Raw genomic sequence first — 26,508 nt, forward strand, 5'->3', positions numbered from 1 at the left:
TGACAGACCCCTCGATAGTGCGGCCCTGTCAATGTGTTACTGACCCCTCGATAGTGTGGCCCTGTCACTGTGTGACTGACTGACCCTCGATATTGCGGCCCTGTCACTGTGTCACTGACTGACCCCTCGATAGTGCAGCCCTGTCACTGTGTGACTGACTGACCCTCAATAGTGCGGCCCTGTCACTGTGTGACTGACTGCCCCCTCGATAGTGCGGCCCTGTCACTGTGTGACTGACTGCCCCCTCGATAGTGCGGCCCTGTCACTGTGTGACTGACTGCCCCCTCGATAGTGCGGCCCTGTCACTGTGTGACTGACGGAACCCTCGATAGTGCGGCCCTGTCACTGTGTGACTGACCCCTCGATAGTGCGGCCCTGTCACTGTGTGCCTGACTCCTCGATAGTGCGGCCCTGTCACTGTGTGATTGACTGCCCCCTCAATAGTGCAGCCCTGTCACTGTGTGACTGACTGCCCCCTCGATAGTGCGGCCCTGTCACTGTGTTACTGACTGAACCCTCGACAGTGCGGCCCTGTCACTGTGTGACTGACCCCTCGATAGTGCGGCCCTGTCACTGTGTGACTGACGGAACCCTCGATAGTGCGGCCCTGTCACTGTGTGACTGACCCCTCGATAGTGCGGCCCTGTCACTGTGTGCCTGACTCCTCGATAGTGCGGCCCTGTCACTGTGTGATTGACTGCCCCCTCAATAGTGCAGCCCTGTCACTGTGTGACTGACGGAACCCTCGATAGTGCGGCCCTGTCACTGTGTGACTGACCCCTCGATAGTGCGGCCCTGTCACTGTGTGCCTGACTCCTCGATACTGCGGCCCTGTCACTGTGTGACTGACTCCTCGATAGTGCGGCCCTGTCACTGTGTGATTGACTGCCCCCTCAATAGTGCAGCCCTGTCACTGTGTGACTGACTGACCCCTCGATAGTGCGGCCCTGTCACTGTGTCACTGACCCATCGATAGTGCGGCCCTGTCACTGTGTGACTCACTGCCCCCTCAATAGTTCGGCCCTGTCACTGTGGGACTGACTGACCCCTCGATAGTGCGGCCCTGTCACTGTGTGACTGAGTGACCCCTCGATAGTGCGGCCGTGTCACTGTGTCACTGATCCCTCGATAGTGCGGCCCTGTCACTGTGTGACTCACTGCCCCCTCAATAGTGCGGCCCTGTCACTGTGGGACTGACTGACCCCTCGATAGTGCGGCCCTGTCACTGTGGGACTGACTGCCCCCTCGATAGTGCGGCCCTGTCACTGTGGGACTGACTGACCCCTCGATAGTGCGGCCCTGTCACTGTGGGACTGACTGCCCCCTCAATAGTGCGGCCCTGTCACTGTGTGACTGACTGCCCCCTTGATAGTGCGGCCCTGTCACTGTGTGACTGACTGCCCCCTCGATAGTGCGGCCCTGTCACTGTGTGACTGACTGCCCCCTCGATAGTACGGCCCTGTCACTGTGTGACTGACTGCCCCCTCGATAGTGCGGCCCTGTCACTGTGGGACTGACTGCCCCCTCGATAGTGCGGCACTGTCACTGTGTGACTGACTCCTCGATAGTGCGGCTCTGTCACTGTGGGACTGACTGCCCCGTCGATAGTGCGGCACTGTCACTGTGTGACTGACCCCTTGATAGTGCGGCCCTGTCACTGTGTCACTGACCCCTCGACAGTGCGGCCCTGTCACTGTGTGACTGACCCCTCGAAAGTGCGGCCCTGTGACTGTGTGACTGACTGCCCCCTCGATAGTGCGGCCCTGTCACTGTGTGACTGACGGAACCCTCGATAGTGCGGCCCTGTCACTGTGTCACTGACTGACCCCTCGATAGTGCGGCCCTGTCACTGTGTCACTGACCCCTCGATAGTGCGGCCCTGTCACTGTGTGACTGACTGACCCCTCGATAGTGCGGCCCTGTCACTGTGTCACTGACCCCTCGATAGCCCGGCCCTGTTGTGGAACCTGAGGTGAGCCACTCTCGGACAAGGGGTGTGAGTTTGCCTGGTTAGTATATTTCTCACACTAACTGTTCCTTAGGAATGTGTCATTTCTGGGTGATGAGATAAGAAGAGTGATGTTGAAGCATAATGTCTCTTTCTGTTATTGCGCTGTACCAGCTGCAAGGCCAATGGTGAGATAGATATGTAAACGAAGGATTGAAATTTACTGTATCTTATTCGTTTGGAGCAAAAACTGAATTGTAATATTATTGGTGCTTTCGAATGCAAATTAAGGATTGAACTATTGTTGCAAGGTTACTGGTTGCAGAATAGTATAATTGCCATTGTTTTACTGAAATTCTTCAGAACATCGCACTGAGTCTCAATGTGAGCTCTACTGTGTTTGTTCTCCTTCTGCACAACTTAATAAAAGTTGGTTGCGAGTACTCCCCGTGCCAAGTCTGATTATTTGACTACAGTTTCTTCGACACTGTCACTATATGACTGACTGACCCCTCGATAGTGTGGCCTGGTCACTGTGTCCCTGACTGACCCCTCGATAGTGCGGCCCTGTCACTGTGTCCCTGACTGACCCCTCGATAGTGCGGCCCTGTCACTGTGTGACTGACCCCTCGATCGTGCGGCCCTGTCACTGTCTGACAGACCCCTCGATAGTGCAGCCCTGTCAACGTGTGACTGACCACTCGATAGTGTGGCCCTGTCACTGTGTCCCTGACTGACCCCTCGATAGTGCGGCCCTGTCACTGTGTGACAGACCCCTCGATAGTGTGGCCCTGTCACTGTGTCCCTGACTGACCCCTCGATAGTGCGGCCCTGTCACTGTGTGACAGACCCCTCGATAGTGCGGCCCTGTCAATGTGTTACTGACCCCTCGATAGTGCGGCCCTGTCACTGTGTGACTGACTGCCCCCTCGATAGTACGGCCCTGTCACTGTGTGACTGACTGCCCCCTCGATAGTGCGGCCCTGTCACTGTGGGACTGACTGCCCCCTCGATAGTGCGGCACTGTCACTGTGTGACTGACTCCTCGATAGTGCGGCTCTGTCACTGTGGGACTGACTGCCCCGTCGATAGTGCGGCACTGTCACTGTGTGACTGACCCCTTGATAGTGCGGCCCTGTCACTGTGTCACTGACCCCTCGACAGTGCGGCCCTGTCACTGTGTGACTGACCCCTCGAAAGTGCGGCCCTGTGACTGTGTGACTGACTGCCCCCTCGATAGTGCGGCCCTGTCACTGTGTGACTGACGGAACCCTCGATAGTGCGGCCCTGTCACTGTGTCACTGACTGACCCCTCGATAGTGCGGCCCTGTCACTGTGTCACTGACCCCTCGATAGTGCGGCCCTGTCACTGTGTGACTGACTGACCCCTCGATAGTGCGGCCCTGTCACTGTGTCACTGACCCCTCGATAGCCCGGCCCTGTTGTGGAACCTGAGATGAGCCACTCTCGGACAAGGGGTGTGAGTTTGCCTGGTTAGTATATTTCTCACACTAACTGTTCCTTAGGAATGTGTCATTTCTGGGTGATGAGATAAGAAGAGTGATGTTGAAGCATAATGTCTCTTTCTGTTATTGCGCTGTACCAGCTGCAAGGCCAATGGTGAGATAGATATGTAAACGAAGGATTGAAATTTACTGTATCTTATTCGTTTAGAGCAAAAACTGAATTGTAATATTATTGGTGCTTTCGAATGCAAATTAAGGATTGAACTATTGTTGCAAGGTTACTGGTTGCAGAATAGTATAATTGCCATTGTTTTACTGAAATTCTTCAGAACATCGCACTGAGTCTCAATGTGAGCTCTACTGTGTTTGTTCTCCTTCTGCACAACTTAATAAAAGTTGGTTGCGAGTACTCCCCGTGCCAAGTCTGATTATTTGACTACAGTTTCTTCGACACTGTCACTATATGACTGACTGACCCCTCGATAGTGTGGCCTGGTCACTGTGTCCCTGACTGACCCCTCGATAGTGCGGCCCTGTCACTGTGTCCCTGACTGACCCCTCGATAGTGCAGCCCTGTCATTGTGTCCCTGACTGACCCCTCGATAGTGCGGCCCTGTCACTGTGTGACTGACCCCTCGATCGTGCGGCCCTGTCACTGTCTGACAGACCCCTCGATAGTGCAGCCCTGTCAACGTGTGACTGACCACTCGATAGTGTGGCCCTGTCACTGTGTCCCTGACTGACCCCTCGATAGTGCGGCCCTGTCACTGTGTGACAGACCCCTCGATAGTGCGGCCCTGTCAATGTGTTACTGACCCCTCGATAGTGTGGCCCGGTCACTGTGTGACTGACTGAACCCCTCGATAGTGCAGCCCTGTCACTGTGTCACTGACTGAACCCCTCGATAGTGCGGCCCTGTCAATGTGTGACAGACCCCTCGATAGTGCGGCCCTGTCAATGTGTTACTGACCCCTCGATAGTGTGGCCCTGTCACTGTGTGACTGACTGAACCCCTCGATAGTGCGGCCCTGTCACTGTGTGACTGACCCCTCGATAGTGCGGCCCTGTCACTGTGTGACTGACCCCTCGATAGTGTGGCCCTGTCACTGTGTCACTGACTGACCCCTCGATAGTGCAGCCCTGTCATTGTGTCCCTGACTGCCTCCTCGATAGTGCGGCCCTGTCACTGTGTGACAGACCCCTCGATAGTGCAGCCCTGTCAACGTGTGACTGACCCCTCGATAGTGTGGCCCTGTCACTGTGTCCCTGACTGACCCCTCGATAGTGCGGCCCTGTCACTGTGTGACTGACCCCTCGATAGTGCGGCCCTGTCACTGTGTTACTGACCCCTCGATAGTGCGGCCCTGTCACTGTGTCCCTGACTGACCCCTCGATAGTGCGGCCCTGTCACTGTGTAACTGACCCCTCGATAGTGCAGCCCTGTCACTGTGTGACAGACCCCTCGATAGTGCGGCCCTGTCAATGTGTTACTGACCCCTCGATAGTGTGGCCCTGTCACTGTGTCACTGACTGAACCCCTCGATAGTGCGGCCCTGTCACTGTGTCCCTGACTGACCCCTCGATAGTGCAGCCCTGTCATTGTGTCCCTGACTGCCTCCTCGATAGTGCGGCCCTGTCACTGTGTGACAGACCCCTCGATAGTGCGGCCCTGTCAACGTGTGACTGACCTCTCGATAGTGTGGCCCTGTCACTGTGTCCCTGACTGACCCCTCGACAGTGCGGCCCTGTCACTGTGTGACTGACCCCTCGATAGTGCGGCCCTGTCACTGTGTGACAGACCCCTCGATAGTGCGGCCCTGTCAATGTGTTACTGACCCCTCGATAGTGTGGCCCGGTCACTGTGTGACTGACCCCTCGATAGTGCGGCCCTGTCACTGTGTGACAGACCCCTCGATAGTGCGGCCCTGTCACTGTGTCCCTGACTGACCCCACGATAGTGCGGCCCTGTCAATGTGTTACTGACCCCTCGATAGTGTGGCCCTGTCACTGTGTGACTGACTGAACCCCTCGATAGTGCGGCCCTGTCACTGTGTGACTGACCCCTCGATAGTGTGGCCCTGTCACTGTGTGACTGACTGAACCCCTCGATAGTGCGGCCCTGTCACTGTGTGACTGACCCCTCGATAGTGTGGCCCTGTCACTGTGTCACTGACTGACCCCTCGATAGTGCGGCCCTGTCACTGTGTGACAGACCCCACGATAGTGCGGCCCTGTCAATGTGTTACTGACCCCTCGATAGTGCAGCCCTGTCACTGTGTCACTGACTGAACCCCTCGATAGTGCGGCCCTGTCACTGTGTGACTGACCCCTCGATAGTGTGGCCCTGTCACTGTGTCCCTGACTGACCCCACGATAGTGCGGCCCTGTCAATGTGTTACTGACCCCTCGATAGTGCAGCCCTGTCACTGTGTCACTGACTGAACCCCTCGATAGTGCGGCCCTGTCACTGTGTGACTGACCCCTCGATAGTGTGGCCCTGTCACTGTGTCACTGACTGACCCCTCGATAGTGCGGCCCTGTCACTGTGTCCCTGACTGACCCCTCGATAGTGTGGCCCTGTCACTGTGTCACTGACTGACCCCTCGATAGTGCGGCCCTGTCACTGTGTCCCTGACTGACCCCTCGATAGTACGGCCCTGTCACTGTGTCACTGACTGACCCCTCGATAGTGCGGCCATGTCACCGTGTGACTGACTGAACCCTCGATAGTGCGGCCATGTCACTGTGTCACTGACTGACCCCTCGATAGTGCGGCCCTGTCACTGTGTGACTGACTGAACCGCTCGATAGTGCGGCCCTGTCACTGTGTCACTGACTGAACCCCTCGATAGTGCGGCCATGTCACTGTGACCTTGAGTGACCCCTCGATAGTGCGGCCCTGTCACTGTGTGACTGACTGAACCCGCTCGATAGCGCGGATTCTGTCACTGTGTGACTGACTCACCCCTCGATAGCGCGGCCCTGTCACTGTGTCCCTGACTGACCCCTCGAAAGTGCGGCCCTGTCACTGTGTGACTGACTCACCCCTCGATAGCGCGGTCCTGTCACTGTGTCCCTGACTGACCCCTCGATAGCGCGGCCCTATCACTGTGTCCCTGACTGACCCCTCAATAGTGCGGCCCTGTCACTGTGTGACTGACTCACCCCTCAAAAGTGCGGCCCTGTCACTGTGTCCCTGACTGACCCCTCGATAGTGTGGCCCTGTCACTGTGTGACTGACCCCTCGATAGTGCGGCCCTGTCAACGTGTGACTGACCCCTCGATAGTGTGGCCCTGTCACTGTGTGACAGACCCCTCGATAGTGCGGCCCTGTCAATGTGTTACTGACCCCTCGATAGTGCGGCCATGTCACTGTGACCTTGAGTGACCCCTCGATAGTGCAGCCCTGTCACTGTGTGACTGACTCACCCCTCGATAGCGCGGCCCTGTCACTGTGTCCCTGACTGACCCCTCGAAAGTGCGGCCCTGTCACTGTGTGACTGACTCACCCCTCGATAGCGCGGCCCTGTCACTGTGTCCCTGACTGACCCCTCGATAGCGCGGCTCTGTCACTGTGTCCCTGACTGACCCCTCGATAGCGCGGCCCTGTCACTGTGTCCCTGACTGACCCCTCGATAGCGCGGCCCTATCACTGTGTCCCTGACTGACCCCTCGATAGTGCGGCCCTGTCACTGTGTGACTGACTCACCCCTCAAAAGTGCGGCCCTGTCACTGTGTCCCTGACTGACCCCTCGATAGTGCGGCCCTGTCACTGTGTGACTGAGAAGCTCCTTAATTTTGCCATTTTTGCATCCTGAAGTAAACAGTCTCTGACAATGTTGGTGCTGCAGATACATCTTTCATACTCAACCCCAAAACGCTGGTCCTGTTTCTCACCATCACACTTTGTTGACACAAAGAAAGTGTTTTTCTGATTGGCTGAGATCTGAATCTGTGTTCTTATTTCAGGTAGGAATGCACAGCTCACCCGCACTGGATGTTAGCTATGTATTCAGCTTGGACCAATAAAACACAGCATAGATTACGTCCTGTGTTGTGATGGTTTAAGCAGGCTCCCTTTATTCCTCCCTGTATAATCCTACAAGAGTAGGAGGTTAAAAATTACCTTCATACTTAGAGCCATCCGGATAATAGAAGGTTCCCTGGCCGTGCTTCTTGTTCTGCAGATACTCTCCCACATAACGTGCTCCATTCTTAAACCGATATGTTCCCTGTAATAGAAATCAAGCTTTTAAAAGGAAGTGCTGGAAAGGTAATCGATAGATGACACCAAAATTGGTGGTATAGTGGACAGTGAAGAAGGTTGTCTAAGGTTACAACAGGATATAGATCAACTGGGAAAGTGGGCAAGGGAGTGGTAATTGGAATTTAATGCAGACAAGTGTGAAGTGATGCATTTTGGGAAGTTAAACCAGGGCAGGACATATACAGTGAATGGCAGGGCCCTGGGGAGTGTTGTTGAGCAGAGACACCTTGGGGTGCAAGTACATAGTTCCCTGAAAGTGGCAACACAGGTAGACAGGGTGGTGAAGAAGGAGTATGGCATGCTTGCCTTCATTGGCCGAGGCATTGAGTACAAGGGTTGGGACGTCATGTTACAGTTGTACATGACGTTGGTTAGGCCGCATTTGGAGTACTGTGTGCAGTTCTGGTCGCCGCACTACAGGAAAGATGTGATTAAGCTAGAGAGGGTGCAGAAAAGATTCACAAGGATGTTGCCTGGTTTGGAGGGCTTGAGTTATAAAGAGAGATTGGATAGGCTGTGTCTGTTTTCCCTGGAGCGAAGGAGGCTGAGAGGTGACATGATAGAGGTATATAAAATTATGAGAGGCATAGATAGGGTAGATAGCCAGAGTCTGTTTCCCATGGTAGGGGTGACTGAAACGAGAGGGCATAGATTTAAGGTGAGAGGGAGGAGGTTTAAAGGGGATCAAAGGGGTAAATTTTTCACACAAAGAATAGTGGGTATCTGGAATGAGCTGTCAGAGGAGGTGGTGGAGGCAGGAACAGTAGCAACATTTAAGAGGCATCTGGACAGGTACTTGAATGAGCAAGGCATAGAGGGATATGGAATTAATGCAGGCAGGTGGGATTAGTATAGATAGGCGTTATGGTCGGCATGGACGCAGTGGGCCGAAGGGCCTGTTTCTATGCTGTACGACTTTATGACTAAAGTGACATAGATACTGCTGCTGATTGGTGGCCATACTCTGAATGTATGTGAACTCTGTTCTCCAAAGCCTTGCAAGTGATAAGGCAAGCACCACAAGATTGTATTCCTGAGGACTTTCCCTCCCTTGTGTTCCTCCCTTCCTCTGAAGAAGCTGGCACGTGTTTCCACAGGCATTTGAAATATTTGACAAATAGAACCCCATATCCATGTACAGTGAGTTCCCTGTGGAGGGCATCAGAGCTGTCCCCACCTATTGTCTACATATGTGCACATTCCAGAATGAGTCTTGACTGACTCAGGGCGGCACAGTGGCGCAGTGGTTAGCACCGCAGCCTCACAGCTCCAGCGACCCGGGTTCAATTCTGGGTACTGCCTGTGTGGAGTTTGCAAGTTCTCCCTGTGTCTGCGTGGGTTTCCTCCGGGTGCTCCGGTTTCCTCCCACCACCAAAGACTTGCAGGTTGATAGGTATATTGGCCATTATAAATTGCCCCTAGTAGAGGTAGGTGGTAAAGGATTATAGGGACAGGTGGGGATGTGGTAGGAATATGGGATTAGTATAGGATTAGTATAAATGGGTGGTTGATGGTCGGCACAGACTCAGTGGGCCAAAGGGCCTGTTTCAGTGCTGTATCAATAAATAAATAAAAATGATGTTCTCCTATCTGAATCGGGGGCTCAGGCTACCTGTAGTGCCCCTAACACTGCTCCTGTTGAGATCAACTCATGCACCAAAGAGCAGAAATTAAATCCAGTACCTTCTTGCTCAGTGTGGCTCAGTACCTTTCCATCAGTAAATGGACAGTAAATATACAGTAAATGGAAAAGTCCTGGGGAAAATTGATGTACAGAGAGATTTGGGTGTTCAGGTCCATTGTTCCCTGAAGGTGGCAACGCAGGTCAATAGAGTGGTCAAGAAGGCATATGGCATGCTTTCCTTCATCGGACGGGGTATTGAGTACAAGGGTTGGCAGGTCATGTTACAGTTGTATAAGACTTTGGTTCGGCCACATTTGGAATACTGCGTGCAGTTCTGGTCGCCACATTACCAAAAGGATGTAGATGCTTTGGAGAGGGTGCAGAGGAGGTTCACCAGGATGTTGCCTGGTATGGAGGGCGCTAGCTATGAAGAGAGACTGAGTAGATTAGGATTATTTTCATTAGAAAGACGGAGGTTGAGGGGGGACCTGATTGAGGTGTACAAAATCATGAGAGGTATAGACAGGGTGGATAGCAAGAAGCTTTTTCCCAGAGTGGGGGATTCAATTACTAGGGGTCACGAGTTCAAAGTGAGAGGGGAAAAGTTTAGGGGGAATATGCGTGGAAAGTTCTTTACGCAGAGGGTGGTGGGTGCCTGGAACTTGTTGCCAGCGGAGGAGGTAGACGCGGGCACGATAGCATCTTTTAAGATGTATCTAGACAGATACATGAATGGGCAGGAAACAAAGAGATACAGACCCTTAGAAAATAGGCGACATGTTTAGATAGAGGATCTGGATCGGCGCAGGCTTGGAGGGCCGAAGGGCCTGTTCCTATGCTGTAATTTTCTTTGTTCTTATCACACAAGCCTCCAAAACAGGAATGAAGTATTTAATATTTTAAAACCTTTACATCTGCATGTAAAGCCTGTCGACAAAACCATATTTCTTGTTCTCACTTCTTCCATCTCACTTTTGTGCCAACTTTTCCAAGTATCGAGTTGTGGGCGGGGGGAGGGTGTCAGCGATGGTGGGAGATTGAGATAGTTGATGCATTGGTTTTAATTTTCCAAAATTCCCTAGATTTGGGAAGGTTCTGTTAGATTGGAAAATAGTAAATGTAACTCGTTTATTCAAAAAGGGAGGGAGACAGAAAGCAGGAAACTACAGGCCAATTAGCTTAGCATCTGTCATAGGGAAAATGTGAGAAGCTATTTCTAAAGCAGGGCATTTAGAAAAATTCAAGATAATCAGGCAGTGTCAACATGGTTTTGTGAAAGGGAAATCATGTTTAACCAATTTATTGGAGTTCTTTGAAGAAGTAGCATGTGCTGTGGATAAAAGGAAACCGGTGGTTGTACTGTAGATTTCCAGAAGGCATTTGATAAGGTGCCACATCAAAGATTATTGAGGAAAATAAAAGTTCATGGTGTAGGGGGTAGGGGGTTGATAGGTAAATTGGCAATTGTAAATTGCCCCTAGTGTAGGTAGATGGTAGGAGAATGGTGGGGATGTGGTAGGGAATATGGGGATTAATGTAGGATTAGTATAAATGGGTGGTTGTTGGTCAGCACAGACTCGGTGGGCCGAAGGGCCTGTTTCAGTGCTGTATCTCTCTATGACTCTCTAACATATTGGCATGGAGAGAAGACTGACTCGCTAACAGGAAACAGAGAGTAGGCATAAATGGGTCATTTTCTGGTTGGTAAGATGTAACGAGTGGTGTGCCACAGAGTTCAGTGCTGGGGACTTAACTTTTTACAATTTATATACATGACCTGGATGAAGGGACCGAAGGAATGGTTGCTAAAGTAACTGATGACACAAAGATAGGTAGGAAAGACAATTGTGAAGAGGACAGATGGAGGCGACAAAGGGATATAGATAGATTAAATGAGTGGGCAAAGATCTGGCAAATGGAGTATAATGTGGGAAAATGTGAAATTGTCCATTTTGGCAAGAAGAATAAAAAAGAAGCATATTATCTAAATGGTGAGAGATTGCAGAGCTCTGAGATGCAGAGGGATCTGGGTGTCCTAGTGCATGAATTGCAAAAGGTTAGTATGCAGGTACAGGAATTAGGAAAGTTAAGAGAATGTTATTGTTTATTGCAAGGGGAATTGAATACAAAAGTAGGGAGGTTATGCTTCAGTTATACAGGGCATTGGTGAGACCACAATCTGGAGTACTGTGTACAGTATTGGCCTCCTTATTTAAGGAAGGATGTAAATGCATTGGAGACAGTACAGAGAAGGTTTACTAGACTAATACCTGGAATGGGTAGGTTGTCTTATGAGGAGAGGTCGGACAGGCTAGGCTTGTATCCGCTGGTGTTTCGAAGAGTAAGAGGCAACTTGATTGAAACATATAAGATCCTGAGGGGTCTTGACAGGGTGGATGTGAAAAGGATGTTTCCTCTTGTGGGAGAATCTAGAACTAGGGGTCACTGTTTAAAAATAAGGGGTCGCCCATTTAAGACAGAGATGAGGAGAATTTTTTTCTCTCAGAGGGTCGTGAGTCTTTGGAATTCTCTTCCTGAAAAGGTGGTGGAAGCAGAGTCTTTGAATATTTTTAAGGCAGAGGTAAATAGATTCTTGATAAGCAAAGGGGTGGAAGGTTATCGGGGATAGGTGGAAATGTGGAGTTGAGGTTACAATCAGATCAGTCATGATCTTATTGAATGGTGGAGCAGACTTGAGAGGCTGAGTGGCCTACACCTGCTCCTAATTCGTATGTTAGATAGTGAGGATTGACACAAGGTTAAGGAGTATAAAAGTAGTACTTGCTTTAGGTTTGAACACATTGAGGTCGCGAAGGAGAATTGTAATTTCATGTAAAGTAGCTCGGGTCAGCCATTTTATAAGTAGTAATGTAGTGTCTCGTGAGATACCTTTACTGTTGAGTAAACCTTCTATAAAAAGGCACAAATGAAACTTGACAAAGAGCATGATTAGGCAATTATTCTTGGAAAGTCAGTGTATCTGCAGTTTCCGCAGTAAGGACATTATTTTCTCTCCTGAACAGAACCTGATGTTTCTCATCAGAGTGTTAGAGACAAGTATTAATGGCATCAAGTGATAAGAATCAGGTGGAAAAAAAGCAAATTGCCATAAAGGTACATAGACAATTTTCTCAACCTACTTGTCAAAGGTTAAGAATCCTGCTAAAAGATGCAGGTGTGGTTGATGAAGAGTATACAGGGCTAATTAGAAGAGAGAATTGTGAAATCCGTAAAAGGTATCAAAAGACACCGCCACGTCCCATTGTAAACTTTTCACTGGCACTGCCTTTTCCTATGGATCTAAAGGTATGGGACAAAGATAGATATATTTTCACTCTACATTCTACACCACCACTTGCAAGTTCCCCTCCAAGTCACACACCATCCTGACTTGGAACTATATCACCGTTCCTTCACTGTCACTGGGTCAAAATCCTGGAACTCCCTTCCTTACAGCACTGTGGGTGTACCTACCCCACATGGACTGCAGCGGTTCAAGAAGGCAGCTCAACACCACCTTCTCAAGGGCAATTCGGGATGGGCAATAAATGGCTTTGCCACGATGTCCAGATCCCATGAAATGAATTTTAAAAAATTATGACCTGGCAACCCGATTTAGTCTTTCTACATAGTAAGGATAAAAGTGTGATTACAGACAAAAGCATGGAGAAATGGAAAGGGCCCTCAACCGTGTCTGGCCCATTTCCCGCACCTCTACCCTCATCCCTTCCCCTCCCTCCCAGAACCGTGACAGGGTTCCCCTTGTCCTCACTTTCCACCCCATCAGCCTCCAAATCCAAAGGATCATCCTCCGCCATTTCCGCCACCTCCAGCGTGATGCCACTACCAAACGCATCTTCCCCTCCCTTCCCCTGTCAGCATTCCGAAGGGATCGTTCCCTTCGCAACGCCCTGGTCCACTCCTCCATTACCCCCACCACCTCGTCCCCGTCCCATGGCACCTTCCCCTGCAATCGCAGGAGGTGTAATACCTGCCCATTTACCTCCTCTCTCCTCACTAACCCAGGCCCCAAACACTCCTTTCAGGTGAAGCAGCGATTTACTTGGACTTCTTTCAATGTTGTATACTGTATTCGCTGCTCACAATGTGGTCTCCTCTACATTGGGGAGACCAAACGCAGACTGGATGACCGCTTTGTGGAATATCTCCACTCAGTCCGCAAGCAGGACCCTGAGCTTCCGGTTACTTGCCATTTCAACACTCCCCTTGCCCTCATGCTCACATCTCTGTCCTGGGATTGCTGCAGTGTTCCAGCGAACATCAACGCAAGCTCAAGGAACAGCATCTCATCTACCGATTAGGCACACTACAGCCTTCCAGACGGAACATTGAGTTCAATAATTTCAGAGCATGACAGCCCCCCATTTTACTTTCATTTTTAGTTATTTTTTCTTTTTTCCTTTTTTACATTTTTTACGATTTTTTTTTGCATTTATTTCATTTCATCTTAGTTTGTTCCGTTTGCTTACCCACTGTTTTTTTTCAGGTTTGCACTTGCTGCTGTTCAATATTCAGTCCGTTAACACCTAATCTGTACTAATGCTTTGTTTTTCAACACACCATTAACATATTGTTTGCCTTTGCTCCATGACCTTTTGGTCAGCTCTGTGGCCTGGTCCAATCTACACCTTCTCCTTTGTTATCTCTTGCCCCACCCCCACCTCACTTGCTTATAATCTGTGACTTTTCTAATATTTGTCAGTTCTGAAGAAGGGTCACTGACCCGAAACGTTAACTCTGCTTCTCTTTCCACAGATGCTGCCAGACCTGCTGAGTGATTCCAGCATTTCTTGTTTTTATTTCAGATTTCCAGCATCCGCAGTATTTTGCTTTTATATTAGAGAAATGGATAGGGACTGGACTTGGGGCACCAGCTAAGTTTCTGACTAAGAATGGAGGCCAATTTGCCAATAATGATGTTCATATGTTCACACATGTCTCTGGTCATGAATACTGTTGTGAACAATCCTTTCAGCATTGGGCTCTGTGAAAGGAACCATGTGGTGATCAATGAAATGCTGCATAAAATTTTAGCTGATCAACCAAACTGAAAGTTGATAACTGCCCTGGCACTCACTTCAGATGGTTGGAGGGTATTAATTGGTCTCTGGGCGAAATCCCAAATTGCTTTTGTGCGGTGCGATAGTCTTCCTGTTTGAGAAGGTACTACAGTTAGTTACCTTTTTTTCTGCATATTTGAATGCTTTACAAGTAGGGAGACAGACTTTCATCAAGCCTCAGAGCTCTCTGAATTTTCTGAAATCTCACTCATCGTATCAGACCATCCGTGACAAAATTTAATTCAGAAGACTTGCTGTATTATAAAAAGGAGGGTCATAGAGAATGGAAAGACCGGGTAATGTAATCGGTTGTGATGATAAGACAGTAGTTATCAAACATGGCAATCAAACGGTTATGATTCATTCCTCATTGTTAATTGAAATTAATTACAATATCTTGGAGTTTAAGATTGAAATGAACGAGGCACCTTGTACCTCAAATATTCATTTGTTTCATGGTAAAGGTCCTGAGGAACAGATACGGTAGATCAATGGCTGGATAGTGGTAATGTAAGTGATCATGACACATAGAACAGAGCCATCGCATCTAAAGGCCAATTACCCAGAGTAGGTACTCAGGGTGACATATATTCCAGAGAATGGAGGGATACAACAATTTTGGGCTGTGCAGGAAAAGCTACTGATAAGTATAACTATTGGTTGAATGAATCAGGATGATGGACAAGAAGCGAGGTCTGTGGACTGGCAGAATGGGGAGTAAGAAAGCACAGCGCAAGTTCTGACAGTGAGTCTGAAAGTGACTCGTGTCAGAAAACTATTATGTACGAGAGAAAGACCCTCCGGCTGAGTAAATTGGGCCGATACTCTCTGGCGTTAGAATGAGAGGTGATCTCATTGAAACTTACAAGATTTTGAAGGGCTTGACAGGGTGAACATTGAGAGATTGTTTGGCCTGGCTGGGGAATCTAGAACATGGGGTCACAGCCTCAGGATGAGGCGTTGATCATTTAGGACTGAGATGAGGAGAAATTTCTTCTCAATCTTTAGAATTCTCTACCTCAAGGGTTGTGGATGCTCCATCATTGAATATCTTTAAGGCTGAGATGGACAGATTTTTGGTCACAGCAAATCAAGGGATGTGGCGAGCTGGCGGGAAAGTGGAGTTGAGGCTGAAGATCAGTCATGATCATATTAAATGGCGGAGCAGGCTCGACGGGCCGTATGGTCTACTCCTTTTAGTTTTTAGTTGCTGAAATGCTAGCTCTTGTGGAGGCAGTGGATATGGGGTTCTATTTGTCAAATATTTCAAATGAGATTCTGTACAATGGCCATACTGAAGATAAGAACTTAAGAACTAGAAGCAGGTGTAGGCAATTCAGCTCCTCGAGCCTGCTCCGCCATTTAGTACAATCATGGCTGATCTCATCTCGGCCTCAACTCCACTTTCCTGCCCGTTCTCCATAACCCTTCAACCCATTACTAATTAAAAATCTGTCTATCTCCTCCTTAAATTTACTCAATGTCCCAGCATCCACCGCACTCTAGGGTAGTGAATTCCACAGACTCACGACCCTTTGAGAGAAGTAATTTCTCCTCATTTCTGTTTTAAATCTGCTACCCCTCATCCTAAAACTATGACCTCTCATTCTAGATTGCCCCACCAAAGGAAACACCCTCTCTAAGTTTACTTTGTCAATCCCCTTAAACATCTGATATACCTCAATTAGATCTCCTCTCATTCTTCTAAACTCTAGAGAGTAAACACCTAAACTGCTCAATCTCTCTTCATAAGACAAACCCCTCATCTCTGCAATCAATCTAATGAACCTCCTCTGAACTGCCTCCAATGCAACTACATCCCTCCTCAAGTAAGAGGACCAAAACTGTACACAATACTCCAGGTGCGGTCTCACTAATGCCTTGTACAGTTGCAGCAACACTTCCCTACTTTTATACTCTATTCCTTTAGCAATAAATGCCAAAATTCCATTTGCCTTCCTTATCACCTGCTGTACCTGCACACTAGTTTTCTGTGATTCATGCACGAGGACACCCAGATCCCTCTGCACTGAAGCACTCTGAAGTTTCTCTCCATTTAGTTAATTTGCCTTTCTATTCTTCAGACCAAAATGGATAACCTCACACTTATCCACGTTAAACTCCATCTGCCAAATTTTGGCCCATTCACCTAACCTATCCATTTTCATTTGTAAATTTCTTATTTCTTTATTGCAACTTACTATCCCACCTATTTGAGTGTCATCTGCAAATTTGGCTATAGTACATTCTATCCCTGCATCCAAGTCATTAATATAGATTGTAAATAGTTGGGGCCCAAGGACCAAACCCTGTGGCACCCCACTAGTTATATCTTGCCAACCAGAAAAGGACCCATTTATCCTGACTCTCTGTTTTCTGTTGGTTAGTCAATCCTCTATCCAAGCTAAAAAAAAAATCCTCCTAACCCCATGTGATATTACCTTGTGTATTAACCTTTTGTGCGGCATCTTATCAACTGCATTCTGGAAGTCCAGATATAATACATTTACAAGAACTCCATTATCCACTTTACTTGTTAGAGCTTTGAAGAACTCTAGCAAATTAGTCAAACACGATTTACCCTTCATAAAACCATGCTGACTCTGATGGATTGCGTTTTGACTTTCTAAATGTCCTGTTATTACTTTCTTAATAATGGATTCTAACAATTTCCCAACGACAGATGTTAAACTAACTGGTCTATTGTTTCCTACTTTCTGCCTCCCTCCTTTTTTGAATAAGGGCGTTATATTAGGGGGTTATAGGGCGGCACAGTGGCGCAGTGGTTAGCACCGCAGCCTCACAGCTCCAGCGACCCGGGTTCAATTCTGGGTACTGCCTGTGTGGAGTTTGCAAGTTCTCCCTGTGTCTGCGTGGGTTTTCTCCGGGTGCTCCGGTTTCCTCCCACAGCCAAAAGACTTGCAGGTTGGTAGGTAAATTGGCTGTTATAAATTGCCCCTAGTATAGGTAGGTGGTAGGGAAATATAGGGACAGGTGGGGATGTGGTAGGAATATGGGATTAATGTAGGATTAGTATAAATGGGTGGTTGATGGTCGGCACAGACTCGGTGGGCCGAAGGGCCTGTTTCAGTGCTGTATCTCTAAACTAAACTAAATTAGCTTTTTTCAAAACTGGAACCTTTCCCACATCCAGGGAATTTGGGAATATTATAACCAATGGATCCACTATCTCCGTTGCCACTTCCTTTAAGACCCTAGGATGTAGGCCATCAGGCCCTGGGGACTTGTCTGCCTTCAATCCCAATAGTTTGCTCAGTACTTTTTCCCTAGTGATGATGATTGTTCTCAGTTCCTCCCTTTCTATAACCTTTCTATAAATGGCAGATGGAGTTTAATCCGGACAAATGTGAGGTAATGCATTTTGGAAGGTCTAATACAGGTGGGAATTATACAGTAAATGGCAGAACCCTTAGGAGTATTGACAGGCAGAGAGATCTGGGCGTACAGGTCCACAGGTCACTGAAAGTGGCAACGCAGGTGGATAAGGTAGTCAAGAAGGCATACGGCATGCTTGCCTTCATCGGTCAGGGCATAGAGTATAAAAATTGGCAAGTCATGTTGCAGCTGTACAGAACTTTAGTTAGGCCACACTTGGAATTTTGTGTACAATTCTGGTCGCCACACTACCAGAAGGACGTGGAGGCTTTGGAGAGGGTACAGAAGAGGTTTACCAGGATGTTGCCTGGTCTGGAGGGTATTAGCTATGAGGAGAAATTGGATAAACTCGGATTGTTTTCACTGGAACGACGGAGGTGGAGGGGCGACATGATAGAGGTTTACAAAGTTATGAGTGGCATGGACAGAGTGGATAGTCAGAAGCTTTTTCCCAGGGTGGAAGAGTCAGTTACTAGGGGACATAGGTTTAAGGTGCGAGGGGAAAAGTTTAGAGGGGATGTGTGAGGCAAGTTTTTTTACACAGAGGGTGGTGGAGTGCCTGGAACTTGTTGCCGGGGGAGGTGGTGGAAGCAGGTACGATAGCGACGTTTAAGAGGCATCTTGACAAATACATGAATAGGATGGGAATAGAGGGATACGGTCCCCGGAAGTGCAGAAAGTTTTAGTTTAGACAGGCATCAAGATCGGCGCAGGCTTGGAGGGCCGAATGGCCTGTTCCTGTGCTGTACTGTTCTTTGTTCTCTGCATTTCCTGTTACTATTGGGATGGTACTAGTGTCCTCCACCGTGAAAACTGAGGCAAAATACTGATTTAGTGTCTCCGCCATTTCTGTGTTCCCCTCTATTAACTCCCCAGTCTCATCCTCCAAGGGACCAACATTCACTTTAGATACTCTCTTCCCTTTTATATACTTATAGAAGCTTTTGCTACCAATTTTTATATTTTGCGCTAGTTTTCTTTCATAATTTACCTTTGTTCTTTTTATTACTTTTTTAGTAACCCTTTGTTGATCTTTAAAAGTTTCCCAATCTTCCAGCCTGCCACTGGCCTTTGCAATATGGTATGCCATAGTTTTTGTCCTTATTTTATCCTTAACTTCCTTGCTTAACCACGGATGTTTTTTCCCCTCTTAGAATCTTTCTTCCTCTCCGGAATATATTTTACTTGGGAGGAATTGAATATCTCCTGAAACATCTGCCACTGCTCATCAACCATCCTACCTTTTAGTCTTCCTGCCCAGTCCACTAGGGCCAAATCTGTCCCCATGCCTATGTAATTACCTTTGTTTAATTCCAGAATGCTAGTGTGGGACTCCAGTTTCTCGCCCTCAAACTGAATTTGAAATTCTAGCATGCTACGATCCCTCTTCCCTAGAGAATCCTTAACTATGAGATCATTCATCAGTCCAACCTCATTACACAATATCAAATCGAGAATAACCTGCTCCCTGGTTGGTTCAACAACATATTGCTCCAAAAAACAATCTCTAATACATGCAATGAACTCTCCCTCGAGGCTACCCTTGCCAATTTGATTAATCCTGTCCATATGCATATTAAAATCACACGATTATTGCCATACCTTTCTTACAAGCCCCCAGTATTTCCTGGTTTATACCGTCCCCCACTGTGGAATTACTGTTTGGGGACCTGTAGATTACTCCCATTAAGGACTTCTTTCCCTTGCTATTTCTTATTTCTACCCAGACTGATTCTACGTCTTGATCTCCAGTGCCTATATCATTTCTCACTCGCGCACTGATCTCTTTCTTTACTAACAAAGCTACACCACCTCCTTTTCCTTCCTGTCTATCCTTCTGAAATACTGAGTACCCTTGGATATTCAATTCCCAAACCTGGTTTCCCTGCAACCACATCTCAGTAATCATCACTAAATCATAATAAACCCAATGTTACGCAGGCATTCGTTCATTGTGGGTAATGTACACCCCACAAAAAGTGTGAGTGAGAAGAGGTTATGGATTAACCTTGCTGGATTGAAACAAATGCTAGAGACAAAGGAAATCTTTATATATGGATGCAAGACATCAACTGTCTGATTGTTTAACAAAACGAAATTCATGCAGGAAGAAATTGCTAGGGGTCCTAGGGGAGGGGCGTCTGACAATGTAATGCTTGTACAGAATATGGAGGTTTTTGATTTTGATTTGTTTTGAAATTTTGGTTGTTCACATTAGCTCTAATTTTTATTTAAAGAGAGAAGGGAATCTGTTAATTGTATATTAATTGCGTTTAATAATAATCAGGTGGTGGGTATTAACTGGGGATTCAATTGAGCACATATAAAGAGCCACTTATTGAAATTGCGGTGTGGTTGAGTTTAGAGGTGTATGCTTGTAATGTTCAACTCTGTAACTAAATGTAAGGTTAAGTAAAGACTGGCTCCAGTTCTATCCTTCACCAACTGGCTTTCTGGAAATGAACAGTTGTTACGAAAGTACTTCTATATTTTTTGTTAAGTATATGTTTTTGAGGATTTATATTTAAATTGGGGAGATGGATTCACTGGAACGCTGAAGATTTCATAGAAGCTGGACTTTGCTTTGTTGTTGACAATTCACTGAAAGGACACTGATGTTGTTTAGAAACAGCCTTGCTGGAAGTCATATGCTTTAAACAATAAACAACAGAAACCTTGGTGACCTGGGGAAGATGTTTAAAGAGGAGTGACAGGTCAAGATATATAGGGGTCAGGGGGCTTGACTCGAGATATTGTTTTTGGTTTCTCTTTGGACAGTGCATCGGGATGTGAACTGTTTTGAAGGCAGTTGGAGAAAACCAGCCAAGAAAGCAGCCACCATCAGCTCACCCTGTTCCATGTCCGAGAACCTCCTGAGATTCAAGTGTACGAAATAGAGAAACTGAAGCTGCATTTCTCCTGAAACGCCTGCCAAACTGATCCTCAACATCGCCGGAAAAGAACTGCTTTAGAAAGATCCCAGTAACAGCGGTCTATGCGTATTAGGGAAGCCAGACCAAAAAGGGACAACTGATATCTTGCCATATCTTTTTTTCTTCTTCAAGAATTAGCAAGTATTTGGCCAAAGAATTCTTTTTGTCTTTTTTTTGTAACAGACCGCTGCACAGAGAATTTCTGTATTTTTTCAGCCTGTGTGTGAGTTTGTATGTATGGGGAATTTAAAAAGGGGAACTTTCATATTTCAATCTCTGTGTTAATGCGTTCTTTTGTTACTGGTTAAGTCTTGTTTTATAATAAATGGATGATTTAGTTCATTAAAAAAACCTGGTTGCTGTATTTTATTCTGGGATAAAGAGTAGAGGATATGATTGACTGCATCGGTAACTGGGTAAACATTTAAAAAAATATATGTTGTGACCTGTGGAGAAGTGGAACTAGAAAAGATAGTGCACTCCTCCCACCTCGGTCATAACACCGTCACCACATGATAGAATCATAGAGTCATTTATGGCATAGAAGGAGGCCGTTTGGCCCATAAGGTCAATGCCAGCCCTCCACGGAGCAATCCAGTCAGTCCCACTCCTCCGCTCGATCCCTGTACGCTGAAAGTTTATTTCCTTCAATTGCCCATCCAATTTCCTTTTGGAATTATTGACTGTCTTCGCTTCCCCCACCCTCATGGGCAGTGAGTTCCAGGTCATTACCACTCGCTGCGTAAAAAAATTCTTCCTCACAATCCCTCTGCATCTCTTGCCCAAAACCTCCAATCTGTATCCCCTAGTCCTTGTACCAACAGTTAATGGGAACAGTTCTTCCTTACCTAACTTATCTAAGCCTGTCATAATCTTGCACACATCTATCAAATCTCCCTCAGTCTCCTTTGCTCCAGGGAGAAAAAAACCAGTTTTTCCAACCTAACCTTGTAACTAAAATCCTCCATCCCTGGAACCATTCTGGTAAATCTCCTCTGCACCCTCTCAAGGACCCTCACATCCTTCCTGAAGTGTGGTGACCAGAACTGGATGCATTACTCCAGTTGGGGCCTAACCAGAACTTTATAAAGGTTCAGCATAACTCCCCTGCTTTTGTACTCAAAACCTCTATTTATGAAGCCTAAGGTTCTCTATGCTTTACTAACCACTCTCTCAATATGTCCTGCCATTTTCAAAGATCGATGCACATGAACCCCCAGGACCCTCTGTTGTTGCACACTCTTTCGAATTGGGCCATTAAGTATATATTATCTCACCCTATCTCTTCTGCCAAAATGCATTACCTCACTCTTCTCTGTAGTAAATTCCATCTGCCACCTCTCTGTCCATTCTGCTAGCCTATCTATGTCCTGTTGCAGACGGTTCATATCATCCTCACTGTTTGCTGCATCTCCATAATTGGTACCATAGGCAAATTTTGAGATTCTACTCTGTATTCCAAGATCCAAGTCATTTATATATAGCAAAAAAAGCAGTGGTCCCAGCACTGACCCTTGGGGAACACCACTGTCTACCATCCTCTAGTCTGAAAAACATTTACTATGACTCGCTGTTTTCTATCCTTAAGCCAAATTTTTATCCAATTAGACACTGACCCTCCTATTCCATCAGTCTCAGTTTTGTTAACCAGCCTTTTATGTGGTACTTTATCAAATGCTTTCTTAAAATCCATACAAAAAACATCCACCACATTCCCTTCATCAACGTTCACTGTTACTTCATCAAATAATTCAATTATATTAGTCAAGCATGGTCTGCCTTTTACAAATCCATGACTGGCTATCTTTAATTAACTCAAACTTCTCAAAGTGTCTGTTGATCTTTCCCCCCTGAATACTGTTTCTAACAACTTACTCATCACTGATGTTAAACTAACTGGCCTGTAGTTGCTAGGACTGTCCTTACACCCTTTCTTGAATAAGGGTGTCACATTTGTCACATTGGCAGATGGTGTTCAGTGTGGGAAAGTGTGGGAAAGTATCCACTTTGGTAGGAAGAATAAAAAGGCAGATTATTATTTAGATGGAGAAAGACTATAAAATACTGCAGTACAGAGGGATCTGGGTGTTCTTGTACATGAAACACAAAATGTTAGCATGCAGGTGCAGCAAGTAATTAGGAAAGCAAATGGAATTTTGGCCTTTATTGCTCGGGGGTTAGAGTTTAAAAATAGGGAAGTCTTGTTACAACTATACAGGGTGTTGGTGAGGCCACACCTGGAGTACTGCGTACAGTTTTGGTCCCTGTATTTAAGGAAGGATATACTGACATTGGAGGCAGTTCAGAAAGTTCACTCGGCTGATTCCTGGGATGAAGGGGTTGTCTTGTCAAGAACGGCTAAACAGGTTAGGTCTTTATTCATTGGAGTTTAGAAGAATGAGAGGTGATCTTATAGAAACATATAAGATTTTAAGGGGGCTTGACAGGGTAGATGGTGAGAAGATGTTTCCACGAGTGGGGGAATCTCGAACTAGGGGACATAATTACAGAATAAGGGGGCACACATTTAAAACTGAGATGCAAAGGAATTTCTTCTCTCAGATGGTGGTGAATCTCTGGAATTCTCTAGCTCAGAGAGTTGTGGAGGCTAGGTCACTAAATGTACTAAAGGAGGAGGTAGATAGATTTTTGAAATCTCGGGGAGTCAATCCTCTGGCACCTACCCCGTATCCAGGGAAGATTGGAAGATTATGGCAAGCCCTTCCACTATCTCCATCCCCACTTCCTTTCGCAACCTGGGATGGAAGCCATCCGGACCAGGTGACTGATCTACCATAAGCATTGTCAACCTTTCCAGTACCTCCTCCCTCTCAGTTTTTACCCTATCCATTGCCTCTACTCTCTCCACCTTTACTGATATTTAGTCAGATTCTTCTTCCTTAGTGAACATTGATACAACGTACTCATTAAGTATTCTAGCCTTGCCCTGCGCCTCTAAGTATGCATCGCGCTCTATGTCCCTAATAGACCCCACCCCACCTCTTCCTAGCTGTTTACTATTTACATGCTGGCAGAAGATTTTTGGGTTCCCTGATCTGCTAGTTATACATAGAACATCAATTATGCCGAGTGCTGGAATTGTAGGATTTCATTACAGGGATCAGTTTTGATGCTGTGTAGTTTTCTGAAGCATAATGATGACTGTCAGCTTTTTGAATCACTCTGTCTGTGAAGGTCACAACACTTGGCTTGTCCAACACTGGGGAAAGTCAATTTCTTACCATTCCGTTTCGCTTGCCATGCTCATAGGCTCCTTCATACGTGTCACCGTTTGGCAGTATGGCTTTCCCCTGACCATGTCGCTCGTTTTCCTCATTCCGATCACCTTCATATTCCTGACAAAAGGACCAAATGGAAAAGCAGGTTACAAACCCCGATACAAAGCCCTGGGGTAAGGCAGTCTCAGGTGGAGAGGCAGGAGCATCCTCTGCTGCACAAGTGTGTGTGGTCTAGGCACAATCCTGTTCTTTAGGTTTTGGAACATGCTGTTTGACTTCCATCCCAAAGTCAGACAGCTGCTCCTGAACAAATCTTCAACAAGCTATCCCAGTGCAGGGCTTCCTAGCCCTGGAACGTCAACCTGGTCCTGGAGTGTCATCCCATTGCTGAGCCAAGGGATTTGTGCTCGGATCAGTGCTGGGTTTATCGCAGCCCTGGGGGATAGACCCAGTCTCAGCTCCCGGAATGGTCATAGCTAGTGCTTAACCTGTCCCAGGGGATGAGTCCTAGGAGGGGCAGTTAGTGTCAGTCCTGTCTCGGGAGGGGGTAGGAGTTACAGTGAGTTTCAGGAGAGGCTGTTATGCCAACAACTCATGGATAGCAACATCTTTCTGTATCTTTCTTCCTCTTCACGTCCTTTTGACTCAATCCCTTCATCTAATCTTACCCCTTGCTGTGTACATAAGAACATAAGAAATCGGAGCAGGATTAGGCCATTCAGCCCCTCAAGCCTGCCCCACTATTCAATAAGATCATGGCTGATCTGTCCCAGGCCTCAACTCCTCTTTCGGGCCTACTCCGCATAACCCTCAACTCCCTGAGATTTCAAAAATCTATCTATCTCCTCCTTTAGTACATTTAGTGACCCAGCCTCCACAACTCTCTGAGGTAGAGAATTCCAGAGATTCACCACCCTCTGAGAGAAGAAATTCCTTCGCATCTCAGGTTTAAATGTGTGCCCCCTTATTCTGTAACTATGTCCCCTAGTTCGAGATTCCCCCACTCATGGAAACATCTTCTCAACATCTACCCTGTCAAGCCCCCTTAAAATCTTATATGTTTCCATTAGATCATCTCTCATTCTTCTAAACTCTAATGAATAAAGGTCTAATCTTTTTAGCCGTTCTTGATAAGACAACCCCTTCATCCCAGGAATCAGCCCAGTGAACCTTTTCTGAACTGCCTCCAATGCTAGTATATCCTTCCTTAAACACGGGAACCAAAACTATACACAGTACTCCAGGTGTGGCCTCACCAACACCCTGTACAGTTGTAACAAGACTTCCCTATTTTTAAACTCTAACCCCCGAGCAATAAAGGCCAAAATTCCATTTGCTTTCCTAATTACTTGTTGCACCTGCATGCTAACTTTTTGTGTTTCATGTACAAGAACACCCAGATCCCTCTGTACTGCAGTATTTTATGGTCTTTCTCCATCTAAATAATAATCTGCCTTTTTATTCTTCCAACCAAAGTGGATGACCTCACACTTTCCCACATTGAACTCCATCTGCCAAGTTTTTGTCCACTCACTTAACCTATCTATATCCCTTTGCAGATTCTTTGTGTCCTCATCACAACATGCCTTCCCACCTATTTTTGTATTGTCAGCAAATTTGGATACACTACACTCTGTCCCTTCCTCTAAGTCATTAATATAGATAGTAACAGATGAGGTCCGAGGACCGATCTTTGTGGCACCCCACTAGTTACAGCTTTCCAACCTGAAAAAGACCCATTAATCCCGACTCTCTGCCTTCTGTGTGTTAGCCAATCCTCAATCCATGCTAATACATTACCCCAATACCCTGAGCTCTTATTTTGTGCAATAACCTTTTATGTGGCACCTTATCAAACGCCTTCTGAAAATCCAAATATACTACATCTACTGGTTCCCCTTTATCCACAAATTTATCCATAACTCCAACAAATTTGTCAAACATGATTTCCCTTTCATAAAACCATGTTGACTCTGTTTGATTGCATTGTTTTTCTAAATATCCTGCTATTTCTTCCTTAATAATGGACTCTAGCATTTTCCCAATGACTGATGTTAAGCTAACTGGTCTATAGTTTCCTGTTTTCTGTCTCCCTCCTTTCTTGAATAGGGGAGTCACATTAGTGGTTTTCCAATCCGCTGGTACCCTACCGGAATCCAGTGAGTTTGGTATATTATGACCAATGCCTCCACTATCTCTGCAGCCACTTCTTTTAAAACCCTTGGGTGCAGGCCATCAGGTCCTGGCGACTTGTCTGCCTTTAGTCCCATCAGTTTGTCCAGCACCTTTTCCCTCGTGATAGAGATTGTTACAAGTTCCTCTCTCCTATTTACACCTTGTTCATCTATTATTGTTGGGATGTTTATAGTGTCCTCCACCGTGAAGACCGATGCAAAATATTGGTTTAAATTATCTGCCATTTCCCTGTTCCCTGTTATTAATTCCCCAGTCTCATCCTCTAAGGGTCCCACACTTACTTTAGCTACTCTCTTCCTTTTAATATACCCGGAGAAGCTCTTACTGTTTGTTTTTATATTTCTTGCCAATTTACTCT

General features: G+C 46.8%; 1 protein-coding gene across 1 annotated transcript in view; it reads right to left on the minus strand.

Moving 5' to 3' along the window:
* Positions 1 to 26,508, minus strand: part of rsph1 (radial spoke head component 1) — a 187,527-nt gene that overhangs the window by 148,426 nt on the left and 12,593 nt on the right. The window contains exons 2-3 of the mRNA XM_068040078.1: positions 23,958 to 24,071; positions 7,541 to 7,646 (exon numbers count right to left, since the gene is read on the minus strand). Of these exons, the coding sequence (XP_067896179.1) occupies positions 7,541 to 7,646; positions 23,958 to 24,071 (220 nt within the window). The remainder of the gene's footprint in view (positions 1 to 7,540; positions 7,647 to 23,957; positions 24,072 to 26,508) is intronic.

The sequence above is a fragment of the Heterodontus francisci genome, chromosome 10 (genome assembly GCF_036365525.1).
Source record: "Heterodontus francisci isolate sHetFra1 chromosome 10, sHetFra1.hap1, whole genome shotgun sequence".
Taxonomy (NCBI): domain Eukaryota; kingdom Metazoa; phylum Chordata; class Chondrichthyes; order Heterodontiformes; family Heterodontidae; genus Heterodontus; species Heterodontus francisci.